Source organism: Salmo salar, chromosome 07, assembly GCF_965601325.2.
Source record: "Salmo salar chromosome 07, fSalSal1, whole genome shotgun sequence".
Classification (NCBI taxonomy): Eukaryota; Metazoa; Chordata; class Actinopteri; order Salmoniformes; family Salmonidae; genus Salmo; species Salmo salar.
Window position 1 is genome coordinate 66,815,742 of NC_138297.1, and position 14,504 is coordinate 66,830,245.

Here is a 14,504-nt window from a genome sequence, read left to right on the forward strand (position 1 = left end):
CACCAGCATCAGGACCCAGAGTCCCGTCATCCTCACCACCAGCATCAGGACCCAGAGTCCCGTCATCCTCACCACCAGCATCAGGACCCAGAGTCCCGTCATCCTCACCACCAGCATCAGGACCCAGAGTCCCGTCATCCTCACCACCAGCATCAGGACCCAGAGTCCCGTCATCCTCACCACCAGCATCAGGACCCAGAGTCCCGTCATCCTCACCACCAGCATCAGGACCCAGAGTCCCGTCATCCTCAACACCAGCGGTGTGGTGGAGGGCCGTCATCCTCACCACCAGCGGTGTGGTGGAGGGCCGTCATCCTCACCAATTTCCTTTATGTGTAAGAGGTGGTGGGAAAAAATGGCTGGAATTTCAGCCTGTTCGGGTGGCATGGAACTTCTGGCCCATATCATGACATCACAATGAGATCTGATTATAATAGACCAATGACTGTTCATCTGGGTCAGGAGGTGGCCTCTAGACCAGGGTTCCCCAACTGGTTCCCCAAACACCAGGAAATCAGCTCCAAGGGATTTTTATTTGGTCATCTGTTCCCAGGTATTCTCACCCATAATAGAGAAACACGTGATCGTATACAAAATGTAACCAAGATTTGAAATGATTATGTTACATTGAAATATTATATCTGTTTGGGCTTCTTGAGGTCAATTTGCAGTCTACTAATTATTTGTAATTATTGTTCCCCGACCATCCGCTCAAGACAATAATCATCCCGCGGCTCAATCTAATCTCTGCTCTAGACCATCCATCAGCCAATCAGGGCTCAATGTTGTGTCCTAACACCCACATGATCAGAATGAGCATTTCAAGGACCAAAGGAGTCTCGGGGAAATACAGAAATATATTTTGGCATTATTTTAATTAAAATAAAACACAATGATTTATTAGACATACAGTGATGATTAAAACTATATTGTTTAACCAAGACTGCATGGGCTCTTTAAAAGTCTAGGGAGCATTACTTTACTCACCCAACACAACGCTGACCAGAGTTCACTTCTATTTCTTTACTATATCACTTCTTACTACTTAAGATCACACAGAGACGGTCTGGGACAGACAGACGGACAGACAGTGATGAGGGGGGACAGACAGTGGTGAGGGGGGACAGACAGTGGTGAGGGGGGACAGACAGTGGTGAGGGGGGACAGACAGTGGTGAGGGGGGACAGACAGTGATGAGGGGGGACAGACAGTGATGAGGGGGGACAGACAGTGATGAGGGGGGACAGACAGACAGACGGGACAGACGGGACAGACGGGACAGACGGGACAGACAGACAGACAGACAGACAGACAGACAGACAGACAGAGACCAGGTGGTTGCTTGATTCATTTTCATTATAAAAACTAACATTGATAAACACAAAACAAGTGCAGACGAAAGACAACGGTTGGAGACAGTCACAAAAACACTGAAGAGGTTATAACGGGCCTAATAACACTGTCCAGGTCTCCTCTATGTAGCACAATGTCCACTACCTACTAGGAGCTCCCATTCCCCACTCAGATAGCAGACATTTCCACTACCAGTGGTAACTCATGTAGTGGCAGAGAGAGACTCTATTCCTGTTGGTGTTTCATTGGTAGAATACAGTGAGTCTTCACAGCAAAGGCAGAGCCTACTGTGTGTGTGTGTGTGTGTGTGTGTGTGTGTGTGTGTGTGTGTGTGTGAGCCAAGGACTCCCCTCTCTGGAGGGCGCTTGCTGACGCACGTTTACCGCTCCCATTAAACATTAACGCTGCTCAGGGAGAGAACCTCCACAACACGCCACCACACAGCCATTTACATGAATACTAGGGGGAAATAACAGGCTGAAATGATGCAGAAACACATCCTCCATGGGTACATGATGGAAAGGCTTTATGTTGTCACATTATTCTGACAGAGGATGATGCAGAAACACATCCTCCATGGGTACATGATGGAAAGGGCTTTATGTTGTCACATTATTCTGACAGAGGATGATGCAGAAACACATCCTCCATGGGTACATGATGGAAAGGCTTTATGTTGTCAGATTATTCTGACAGAGGATGATGCAGAAACACATCCTACATGGGTACATGATGGAAAGGCTTTATGTTGTCAGATTATTCTGACAGAGGATGATGCAGAAACACATCCTCCATGGGTACATGATGGAAAGGCTTTATGTTGTCACATTATTCTGACAGAGGATGATGCAGAAACACATCCTCCATGGGTACATGATGGAAAGGCTTTATGTTGTCACATTATTCTGACAGAGGATGATGCAGAGAAGAGCATGGGAGTGTTTACATGAATGAGGATAAGAAAGACAGTTTACAAGAACTAACTATTTAATAGAGTAGAATTAGGATCCAGACAAGTCTTTCCTGGTAAGGTCAAGTGGTTAGGAGGAAAACCATGATGCCATTAAAGAGCTGGGTGACAGGTGTTGGGAGTTCCAGGTAATGGAATCAATAGCGTACAGTGTTCACTTCCCTGCTGTGCAGGAAGCAAAGCGGTGTGCATCTGGAGGGTTAGGAGTACTAAGTGCCAGTGGATGGCGTCAGAAAGCACGTCAAATGTTGTTAACGGACAATTAGCCCCATCATAAAGGAAGTGTTGACTCATTAGACAAACAGTAGGGACGAGATCGTCCGCCCTCAGGAGGAGAGAGAGAGAGAGAGAGAGAGAGAGAGGGATGGAGAGAGAGAGAGAGAAAGAGAAAAGGAGAGAAAGGGAGATAGAGGGAGAAAGAGAAAGATAGAAAGGTAAAGAAAGAGAGAGAGAAAGGGAGATAAAAGAGAGAGAAGGGTAAAGAAAGAGAGAGAGAAAGGGAGATAAAAGAGAGGGAAGGGTAAAGAGAGAGAGAGAGAAAGGGAGATAAAAGAGAGAGAAGGGTAAAGAAAGAGAGAGAGAGAAAGGGAGATAAAAGAGAGAGAAGGGTAAAGAAAGAGAGAGAGAGAAAGGGAGATAAAAGAGAGAGAAGGGTAAAGAGAGAGAGAGAGAGAAAGGGAGATAAAAGAGAGGGAAGGGTAAAGAAAGAGAGAGAGAGAAAGGGAGATAAAAGAGAGGGAAGGGTAAAGAGAGAGAGAGAAAGGGAGATAAAAGAGAGGGAAGGGTAAAGAGAGAGAGAGAGAAAGGGAGATAAAAGAGAGAGAAGGGTAAAGAGAGAGAGAGAGAGAAAGGGAAAAAGCTGGAGCTTCTGATTGACACTTAAGAGGGTATGATTCTACAGAAGACACATCCCATATTTGGAGCTGAAAGTGTTTATAGTGGGTGTTGTGCTAGTTTAAACCATCTGTCTGCACAAAGTTTCCCCCCCAAAGCGTTGCACTCAGTAACACGTACCACCATGTCAAGCTGACCCTCGGGACTGGAGAGAGGGAGTTGAATGATTTGAATAACGAGCAATAATAACCAGCATTGTCTCACAGATACACAGTTCAGATGACAGAGGGGGCAAACACCGACCAAGTCATTTAAAAAATGACTGGTAAAAAAACACTGATGACCTCAAGGCTTCACATTTAACATGTTGTCCTGGCTGGAAAAGTCAACCATCAACCCTCACCAACCAATCGCAGATGAAAGTGCAGTTCAGTAGAACATACAGGAGAAATAATCCATTCAACCCCTTGGTCTTTTCTTTGTCTATAGATGAGTTTGACACATTGCTAAGACCAGACTTGTTATCACTGTCCTGATGTGACGGCAGACAGACAAGAACATAACAGCTTCTATACTGCCCTTCCTACCACATCAGTCCACTCTGACTGCCTTTTTCTGAGGGCTGCGTTGTAAATAGCAGGTATGATTGACAGGTAATGGAGTGACTGGGGCGTACATATTAAGTGAGTGCCAAAGTGAACCAGTCATTACGTACTTTAACTTGACAAACAGAGTCAATAGCCTGGTCCAGGGTGTAACGTCTTAGTTGGTTAGAAATCCGTACCTTTGTGTTAGGATCATCTGAGTAAAGTGCATGAACACATTTCCTAGCCATCCCGACAGAAGTAAGCCACTCACACTGAGTAAACTCATTGACGACATCATGGAAAACATTACCACTAACAACCACAGCTAACAAACGGTCACTGCAAACAAACAAAACTCTTTACAAACTTACATTTCAATTGACTGACACTTAGCTGACTTATCAGAGGTGTTATGTGCTCGTTGTTCAACTCTGTAGCTATGCGGATCAATAAAACAAGATAGATGTCATTTGGTATGGAAACAGAACATGTAATGCGATCAGTCTAACACTATAAAACAGGTGACTACTCTGTGGTTGATTTAGTTATAGCAATATGATTTTAGCTATTCAGTTTCCTATGTTTGTATTGAAACCACTGGTAGTGTTGCGCGGAATGTTTGCTCTGGTTATTGTGGTTTAGCTGCTAGCGTACAGTAGCTGGATAAAATTAAATACAATTGTGGGGCCATAAAAATAAGCGATTATAACACATGCTCGTTCTTATCTTCCCATAGAAGAGCAAACCTAATACATTCGCTAGTAAGCTACATTTATATTATATAATAGTTAGTTACTCTACCTCGCAAACTAATATAATTAGCCAGCTAGTCACTTCTACGTGATAATCAAACAGGAATCAAATGATATTTCAACAAACAGGAATCAAAAGACAGATGGGCTAGTTGGCGAGGAATACAAAATAGCATGCAAGTTTAGGAAATACTTACAGAGGAAAAGCTTCGTGGGTAAACCAGAGATGTATTTCGGGAAATATTGCCACGAATCCCTTGTTTTTGTGTTTAGGAAAGTTTTTAAATCCCTTCTCCTCACTGTTACAACCATCAGCAGCCCACATCAAAGTGCTTCACACTCACGTCCCTCCTCCGATCTGTCGCCCCGCAAAAAAATCACTTTACGAACGTGACCAATGTGGCACTTTATCAGCCAGTAAATGTTATATACAGCTCCCTCTCTGACTTCCGACCTTGTTTTCTGTCCGTTTTGAAAATACCTAGTAACTAGTTAGGCGTGCTGAAGTTGTTCTGGCTGTCGCCCTGTCTTGTTGCAGTAAATCGCTCCCTCGCCCAGCAGCTCTCTCCAGCAGGCAGCTCCCCTCCCCGAGCTCAGGCAGTGCAGTGCCTCGATCTCGTCCCGAACACGCCAGTATCCCTAGACTGCATCCGGGTCGGGTCGCAGTCAAATCCTTTTCAAAGTTTATTTCTTGCAAAAAAGTATTATATCTTCTTTGAAAGCCTTACTATTCTCTTCCGCTTATAAGCAGTAACTAACTAACTTCTAGTAGACAGGGAATAGTCAGTCAGAGCCTGGGATTTCCAGAACGGCACCAAATTGACAAAGGACCCAGACAGTAGGCTACATTACAAGTGGGCCTTAGTGAGCGCATGCCAGTGTAAAGCTTGAGGATATTTCTAAACGCTGGAATATAAACAAGCATTCCTTCCAGAGCTCAGCGTCTATTTATTTAATGTCTGATCTTTGTAGGATCAGAGTCCAGGGCAGCCTCTGCATGCATGGAATGATTTATCTCCCTGTGTATGTGAAAGAGAGAGAGTCCTTGTATAGTTTTTGTGCCTGTGGTCAGTTGAATATGTGCATATTTAACAAGTCAGCCTAACAATAGATGACTAGGTCTCCATAGAACCAATGATGGACAAGATGGGGAGATTACAGGACTGGCCTGCATCATCCCAAATCACATCCTATTCCCTATGTAGATCACTACTTTTGACCAAGAGCCCCAGAAATAGTGCACTATAAAGGGAATAGGGTACCATTTGGGATGTCACATGGATGCTTCAAGCTGTCCCAGATCAGTTACTATTATACCTCTTGTGTACTTACCAAACACTGTAATCACATGGCTCTCCCTTTTCAATGTCTGAGAAATAGTGTAATTCAGTGTTACGTTATGGTGCGTTCATCAAGGCAGAGAGGGAAAGAGAGTGAGAGACCTCTGTGGAGATGATGTGGGTTAAGGGCCACACAATCTGTTCAGTTGTCCCCTCTAACTAACTCTAGTGGTATTCTGTGTTTTGAAGACAAGAATCTGAAATGAGTTGGCCATCTACTAAACTCCCTGCAGCATTCAACATATATTAGATTTAGATTTTACTAGGGAATTCGTTTTCATTAAAAAAAATACAATGACAATTGAAGTGAAATGCAGAATTAAGGAATGCTGTTCAATATGTAATAATACAATACACTATTAATGCTGCTATGCACATGTTGATGGAAAAAGCCCCTGCCCTTCTTCACTCACATGTTTTTTCTAATTGTTGCCACCTCCCTCTTCCAATACAAACAATTGTTGCCACCTCCCTCTTCCAATACAAACAATTGTTGCCACCTCCCTCTTCCAATACAAAACAATTGTTGCCACCTCCCTCTTCCAATACAAACAATTGTTGCCACCTCCCTCTTCCAATACAAAACAATTGTTGCCACCTCCCTCTTCCAATACAAACAATTGTTGCCACCTCCCTCTTCCAATACAAACAATTGTTGCCACCTCCCTCTTCCAATAAACATCTGCCCATCACCTCTCTCTAGTGGTGGTGGAAGGATAATGCAGAGGCTGTATATCCATTAAACATGACAGCGCTCCGGTCTCCTTACAAGGAAAGCAACAGTTTAACGCTCTCCAACAGAAATGAACATGTCTGCTGCCGTTCTCTATCCTTTATCTAAATGGTGATCAAGACCTGAACTCCTATCAAAAGGGTTGACACATGTATTGATACTGAGATAGTTGGCAATGGCATGTCCAGGATTTACAGATGTGTTGAAGAGATCAATCTTCGACAAAACAATCATCTGCAAATAACCCTGAAGAGCATCTGTAACACATGTTTCATCCATCAGTTCTACGGTCGCGTTCTAATCATTTTGTACATAGGAGAAATCAAAGAAAAACTGGTTTGAGTTTTACATAAAAATTACATTCAAAAAACAGAAGCACAAAACCTATTCACATTCAGACCAGTCTACCAAAATGTGACTTGTTGCACTGAGAGCCATCTGTGGTAAATCTGAGTTGAACTGAGATGGAGAGAAACTAACATTGATTATCTTCAGTTTTCTTGTTATGTACATGATCATATAAAACCATTCTGCTAGGCAGTGTTAAGTCTGGAATTCAAACTGAATACCTCTACATTTCTCTATTGTTAGTGCAATGTTACGTCATCCATAACAATGATGTTGAGGTCCTCTGTCAGGGTGAGCATGGTGCTAGTAATGCCAGGATAGTGGAGTCCATTCCAGGGACCACCCGTACCACAAATGTACGCACGCATGACTAAGTCACTTTGGATGAAAACATCTGAGAAATGGCAGATATTATATTATAGAATTAAACAATCATAAAACGGAGATATTCTGTGTGGATTCCAGACGAGGGCAATTCCAAATCCATCCCTAGCCCCTCCTCCCTAGCACCTCCATTTGCTCTGAAGGGGTTGGATAGCTGGAAGAAAAAAGGCGTAAACTCCATCCAGCCTATCAGAAATCAGAAGACAAGGTGAGTCACAAGTACCATATTGCATCCACCTATACAAACCCTTCAGATCTACAGGGGTGCCTAGGGAAGATGGCCTATAGGTTGATTTGGAATTTAGGGTGTTTCTCAATTGTATATCTATGATTCATTGTGTCCTCTCTCATCTCCTTCTCAGAACACATAGGAAGAGAAGATCCAAGGCAAGGAACCTCACATCTTGTGTTCCAATGAGTTTTGAGAAGGATGCAAGGAGAGAAGGTATGAGGAATCAAGAAAATACAATTGAGATTCACCCAGTGTGTGTATATCAGTGGTCTTTGATCTGGTCCTCCTCCTCCAGCTTGCGTATCTCTCCCTTCAGGAAGTTGATGGTCTCTCTGCTGGCCTTCAGTCTATCCTTCAGGTCTGTGATCTCCTGACTGGTCTTCTTCTTCGCTGCTTCCAGCTTCTCCCGCGTCCGCAGCTCCAGCTCCGCAACTACAGACACAGGAAGGAATGGTCAGTCACCAGTGATAGTGTCCACTCAGCACTGCACAGTGGTGGCACTGAACAATGAGGATAAAGACATTGGGTTTTATTGGCTGCCTTTACATAGGCAGTCCAATTCTGATCTTAATGGCAAAGGATCTGATCTGTCAAAAGACCAATAATTGGGCATAAAATCAGAACTGGGCTGCCTTTGTAAACGCAGCCATCAACTTTTAATCTAAGCCCATACTGCAGGATTCCCCAACTGGTGACCCGCTGGCCGAATTTACACCGCGCTGGTTTTATTAGGCTCCCCAAGTTTTCAGACCAGCCTCTTAAGAAAAAAGAAATAAATCGGCCAGCGGCTGAATCTAGTTGATGATGTCTATAATTTGAATTGAAACACATTTGCCTGACGCGGGGTTAAAAAGGCATTGCTAGATACAGTAGTTACAATATAAATCTACAGGTACTAAATGTACAGGTCTGTTACTGAACTGTATGGGAAAAGTGTGTGCTACTCACACTCAGTCTCGTGCTTATAGGCCCCCAGGGTCAGTTGTCTAGAGGTGCTAAGGAGCTGCTGCATCATGGCTGTGGGGTCCTGGAAGATCTGAGAGGAACAGGAAGGACAGAGAGTTGAGACGGGCCTCTCTGGTTTCTTTCCTCACCTTGCACCTTGTTCCACTTCGCTTCTCATGTCCTCTTTGGTTCACTGTTTGAAAAATAAATAAATAAAATCTCTCACCATTTCATCATAGAATTCAGAGACCACTGTCTTCTTGGGCATGGCACTGGAGTCTGACTGGAAGAGCTTCAGTAGGTGGTAGAGAGTCACCTGTAGACAGACAGACAAACAGACTATCATGTAACTGGGGGAAGAGGGTCACCTGTAGACAGACAGACAAACAGACTATCATGTAACTGGGGGAAGAGGGTCACCTGTAGACAGACAGACAGACTATCATGTAACTGGGGGAAGAGGGTCACCTGTAGACAGACAAACAGACAGACTATCATGTAACTGGGGGAAGAGGGTCACCTGTAGACAGACAGACAGACAGACTATCATGTAACTGGGGGAAGAGAGTCACCTGTAGACAGACAGACAGACAGACTATCATGTAACTGGGGGAAGAGGGTCACCTGTAGACAGACAGACAGACAGACTATCATGTAACTGGGGGAAGAGGGTCACCTGTAGACAGACAGACAAACAGACTATCATGTAACTGGGGGAAGAGGGTCACCTGTAGACAGACAGACAGACAGACTATCATGTAACTGGGGGAAGAGGGTCACCTGTAGACAGACAGACAGACAGACTATCATGTAACTGGGGGAAGAGGGTCACCTGTAGACAGACTGACAGACAGACTATCATGTAACTGGGGGAAGAGGGTCACCTGTAGACAGACAGACAGACTATCATGTAACTGGGGGAAGAGGGTCACCTGTAGACAGACAGACAGACTATCATGTAACTGGGGGAAGAGGGTCACCTGTAGACAGACAGACAGACAGACTATCATGTAACTGGGGGAAGAGGGTCACCTGTAGACAGACAGACAGACTATCATGTAACTGGGGGAAGAGGGTCACCTGTAGACAGACAGACAGACTATCATGTAACTGGGGGAAGAGGGTCACCTGTAGACAGACAGACAAACAGACTATCATGTAACTGGGGGAAGAGGGTCACCTGTAGACAGACAGACAAACAGACTATCATGTAACTGGGGGAAGAGGGTCACCTGTAGACAGACAGACAGACAGACTATCATGTAACTGGGGGAAGAGGGTCACCTGTAGACAGACAGACAGACGACAGACTATCATGTAACTGGGGGAAGAGGGTCACCTGTAGACAGACTGACAGACAGACTATCATGTAACTGGGGGAAGAGGGTCACCTGTAGACAGACTGACAGACAGACTATCATGTAACTGGGGGAAGAGGGTCACCTGTAGACAGACAGACAAACAGACTATCATGTAACTGGGGGAAGAGGGTCACCTGTAGACAGACAGACAGACAGACTATCATGTAACTGGGGGAAGAGGGTCACCTGTAGACAGACAGACAAACAGACTATCATGTAACTGGGGGAAGAGGGTCACCTGTAGACAGACAGACAGACAGACTATCATGTAACTGGGGGAAGAGGGTCACCTGTAGACAGACAGACAGACAGACTATCATGTAACTGGGGGAAGAGGGTCACCTGTAGACAGACAGACAGACAGACTATCATGTAACTGGGGGAAGAGGGTCACCTGTAGACAGACAGACAGACAGACTATCATGTAACTGGGGGAAGAGGGTCACCTGTAGACAGACAGACAGACAGACTATCATGTAACTGGGGGAAGAGGGTCACCTGTAGACAGACAGACAGACAGACAGACTATCATGTAACTGGGGGAAGAGGGTCACCTGTAGACAGACAGACAGACAGACTATCATGTAACTGGGGGAAGAGGGTCACCTGTAGACAGACTGACAGACAGACTATCATGTAACTGGGGGAAGAGGGTCACCTGTAGACAGACAGACAGACTATCATGTAACTGGGGGAAGAGGGTCACCTGTAGACAGACAGACAGACTATCATGTAACTGGGGGAAGAGGGTCACCTGTAGACAGACAGACAGACAGACTATCATGTAACTGGGGGAAGAGGGTCACCTGTAGACAGACAGACAGACAGACTATCATGTAACTGGGGGAAGAGGGTCACCTGTAGACAGACGACAGACAGACTATCATGTAACTGGGGGAAGAGGGTCACCTGTAGACAGACAGACAGACAGACTATCATGTAACTGGGGGAAGAGGGTCACCTGTAGACAGACTGACAGACAGACTATCATGTAACTGGGGGAAGAGGGTCACCTGTAGACAGACAGACAGACAGACTATCATGTAACTGGGGGAAGAGGGTCACCTGTAGACAGACTGACAGACAGACTATCATGTAACTGGGGGAAGAGGGTCACCTGTAGACAGACAGACAGACAGTATCATGTAACTGGGGGAAGAGGGTCACCTGTAGACAGACAGACAGACAGACTATCATGTAACTGGGGGAAGAGGGTCACCTGTAGACAGACAGACAGACAGACTATCATGTAACTGGGGGAAGAGGGTCACCTGTAGACAGACAGACAGACTATCATGTAACTGGGGGAAGAGGGTCACCTGTAGACAGACAGACAGACAGACAGACTATCATGTAACTGGGGGAAGAGGGTCACCTGTAGACAGACAGACAGACAGACTATCATGTAACTGGGGGAAGAGGGTCACCTGTAGACAGACAGACAGACAGACTATCATGTAACTGGGGGAAGAGGGTCACCTGTAGACAGACAGACAGACAGACTATCATGTAACTGGGGGAAGAGGGTCACCTGTAGACAGACAGACAGACGACAGACTATCATGTAACTGGGGGAAGAGGGTCACCTGTAGACAGACTGACAGACAGACTATCATGTAACTGGGGGAAGAGGGTCACCTGTAGACAGACAGACTGACAGACTATCATGTAACTGGGGGAAGAGGGTCACCTGTAGACAGACAGACAAGACAGACTATCATGTAACTGGGGGAAGAGGGTCACCTGTAGACAGACAGACAGACAGACTATCATGTAACTGGGGGAAGAGAGTCACCTGTAGACAGACAGACAGACAGACTATCATGTAACTGGGGGAAGAGGGTCACCTGTAGACAGACTGACAGACAGACTATCATGTAACTGGGGGAAGAGGGTCACCTGTAGACAGACTGACAGACAGACAGACAGACAGACAGACAGACAGACAGACAGACAGACAGACTATCATGTAACTGGGGGAAGAGGGTCACCTGTAGACAGACAGACTGACAGACTATCATGTAACTGGGGGAAGAGGGTCACCTGTAGACAGACAGACTGACTATCATGTAACTGGGGGAAGAGGGTCACCTGTAGACAGACAGACAGACAGACAGACTATCATGTAACTGGGGGAAGAGGGTCACCTGTAGACAGACAGACAGACAGACAGACAGACAGACAGACAATCATGTAACTGGGGGAAGAGGGTCATAAAAAATAATGTAATTGTACAATGAAAATGCAGTCTCAAGTCCACTGTTATTAAGCTATTGTTTTACAATTTTAATGAGTCCTAATTTAGAAAACGTATTGTGTTTTTATCTCTCACCTTCCTATTATTTTATTGTGTTAAACACTCTGAAATTCATCCTCTTGTTAAAAAAAGGTGCTATATTAATAAAGATTGATGTGAATGAGGTCCCTAAATGACATCGTAGAGCACCACTCACCGGCCTCTCATTGGGGTCGATGAAAAATATCTTGATGATGATCTCAAACTCTCCCCAGCCCGTCTCTGTGATCTCGTACGGAGGCTTGGTCACGACTACAGCGGATCAGAAACAGAACACCATGAGGTCTCCATGAGCCCTACATTCATGACAAATTACATCACTGTTAATACTGGATACATTACGAACTTGACTTACCTCTGAGTGGATTCACATAACTTTCATGTAGCTTGAACTGTATTTTCTTCACATATGCAGACATATCCTGGAATATAATTGGGTCAGGTCAATACTGTGGTTATCCAATGAGACCTTGAAGTCAACACCATCCATTTTCCAAGATTACAGTTGAGTTTACCTCGTTTCTGTATGGTTTCACATACACAGACCATTGGTGAGTGTGACCATCCTCCTCTCGCTTCTTTCCAAAATACCGAGCAACGTTTCCGAATACGATGGGTTTGACGATCGTAACACCCTGTGGATAACAGACAAATGATGTTTTCTGCAACATCATGCAGATCAATGATGATAATAATATGGTGAACCGGCTAGCATAGACAGTAAGAAGAGATGCGGTTTGTTGCCTGCCTTCCAACCGCGTCTTCACAAGCACTTTACTGACACGCTTCCATAGACTTATTAAACATTAAATATCATATAATTAGGTAACACAGTTAGTCAATTTGTCTCTTATTAACATACAACTTTTGTATAGTTACCGGTATCAAATATTATTGACATCCGTCCCCTACCTTCACTCTACCCCCGGAATCTGGTCCAAATTCAGCCATCCTTTTAAACATAGTATAGAGACTAGAAAGTCACGTTAAACTCGTATATGTCACTATAGGACTCTTGCGGTAGTGATTTGGGATGTGTCATTTAATAAGATTGCCATTAAATCTATGAAAACAACACGATTTTACATTGTACACATTTCAAATTGCCAGCCAAACAAGCACCGGAAGTACGTTACATTGTTCGTGGTCCGATGTGAACACGGGAAACAGTCAGATGTTCTGCTTTGTGCGCCTAAAATGTCTTTTTTTAAGCTGCCACCCCAAACATTGCCGTTGTATTACAATAATACAACGGCAATGTTTGGGGTGGCAGCTTACAAAAATACATTTTAGGCGCTTTTAAGAAGGCATTATGAAGGCCCCTGGGCTACATGGTGTGTGCATTGATCAGTTTAGTGAAGTATGAAATGGGAAAGTTCCCGATAAGCAGCCGGTGCGTGTCATAGGAGTGTTCCGTTTGTGGCCGTTGCCGGTTGCCCGTCCAGTAGTCTGCTGTCTAGTTGGGGGGAGCCAGTCTGCAAACAGAGTTCTGCAGGGATTTAGCAAATGTCAGGCAGATCTGCTCCCGTTTGCTCTCCCAGGACATGATTCCGAGGGCTTCCCCGGTAGCTGGTTAACGACCCGTCCCGAATTATTCTGCAGACTCTCTTCTGGACACGACTCAGGGTTCGAGTGATCATCGAAGATAGGACATTTATACATAATCCCACATGCTGACGTCCACATCGGCTACTGAAATTAATAAAAGGTATATTTATAAACATGTCTGTGAGCCAAGGCTTCGGACTAGTTGTTTTTTTTATAAGCATCTCACCAACTGTAGTCCAAAGGCCAGCAGATGGCGATATCAAGTCGTCTGCAAAATCCCCACCTGCCAGCCTTTAGTCTACACCAACTGCTTCATACACGGACCTGATCGTTGCAATTTGGATAAATATATCCAATAGCCTCATGGCGTAAGTAATAAACAGAATAAATGGAGTCACAATGTAGTTTCGAATATTTTATTATTTTTTTGAGAAGGCACAAGGTGGTACAAGCTCAGAAAACCTACTGCCTTTATTCTTAATGCAAATATTCTAATAAATCATAGAATTAAAATGGCAATATAATCTGAAATAACAAACATTGACAGTGTTTCAGTCTGCATGGTGGAATAATGCAATACTCAATCCAGTCTGGTTGAGGCATCTCGTATATTTAATAATTATCCATATGTAATTATCATTCCAGCACTTTAATTATGTCCTTACTATGCTATATTGCGAAGAGGAACACTGAGTATATTGAAAAGCAACGTGTTCAGATTGCAGCCGTCATTCTTCACGGATCAGGAACCGACGACTTACCTTTGGCTGAACGTCATGGAGCTGTAAATGAAATAAGGGCAAAAAGAACTACAGCCTAAC

General features: G+C 44.5%; 2 protein-coding genes across 3 annotated transcripts in view; both read right to left on the reverse strand.

The window, feature by feature from the left end:
• Window positions 1-5,798, reverse strand: part of LOC106595397 (fibroblast growth factor receptor substrate 2) — a 62,917-nt gene extending 57,119 nt beyond the window's left edge. For both annotated transcript variants that reach the window (XM_082977984.1, XM_082977983.1), the window contains exon 1: window positions 4,694-5,798. The gene's annotated coding sequence lies outside the window, so the exon portion shown is untranslated. The remainder of the gene's footprint in view (window positions 1-4,693) is intronic.
• Window positions 5,799-6,143: 345 nt separating this feature from the next.
• LOC145850533 (YEATS domain-containing protein 4) lies at window positions 6,144-13,305 on the reverse strand. The gene is made up of 7 exons (XM_082977982.1): window positions 13,048-13,305; window positions 12,651-12,770; window positions 12,491-12,557; window positions 12,293-12,387; window positions 8,705-8,794; window positions 8,482-8,569; window positions 6,144-7,965 (listed from the first exon to the last, which is right to left on the reverse strand). Exons 1-7 carry the CDS (start codon window positions 13,096-13,098, stop codon window positions 7,796-7,798), a joined length of 681 nt encoding a protein of 226 aa, XP_082834108.1. The 5' UTR covers window positions 13,099-13,305; the 3' UTR covers window positions 6,144-7,795.
• Between the last annotated feature and the right edge of the window lie 1,199 nt (window positions 13,306-14,504).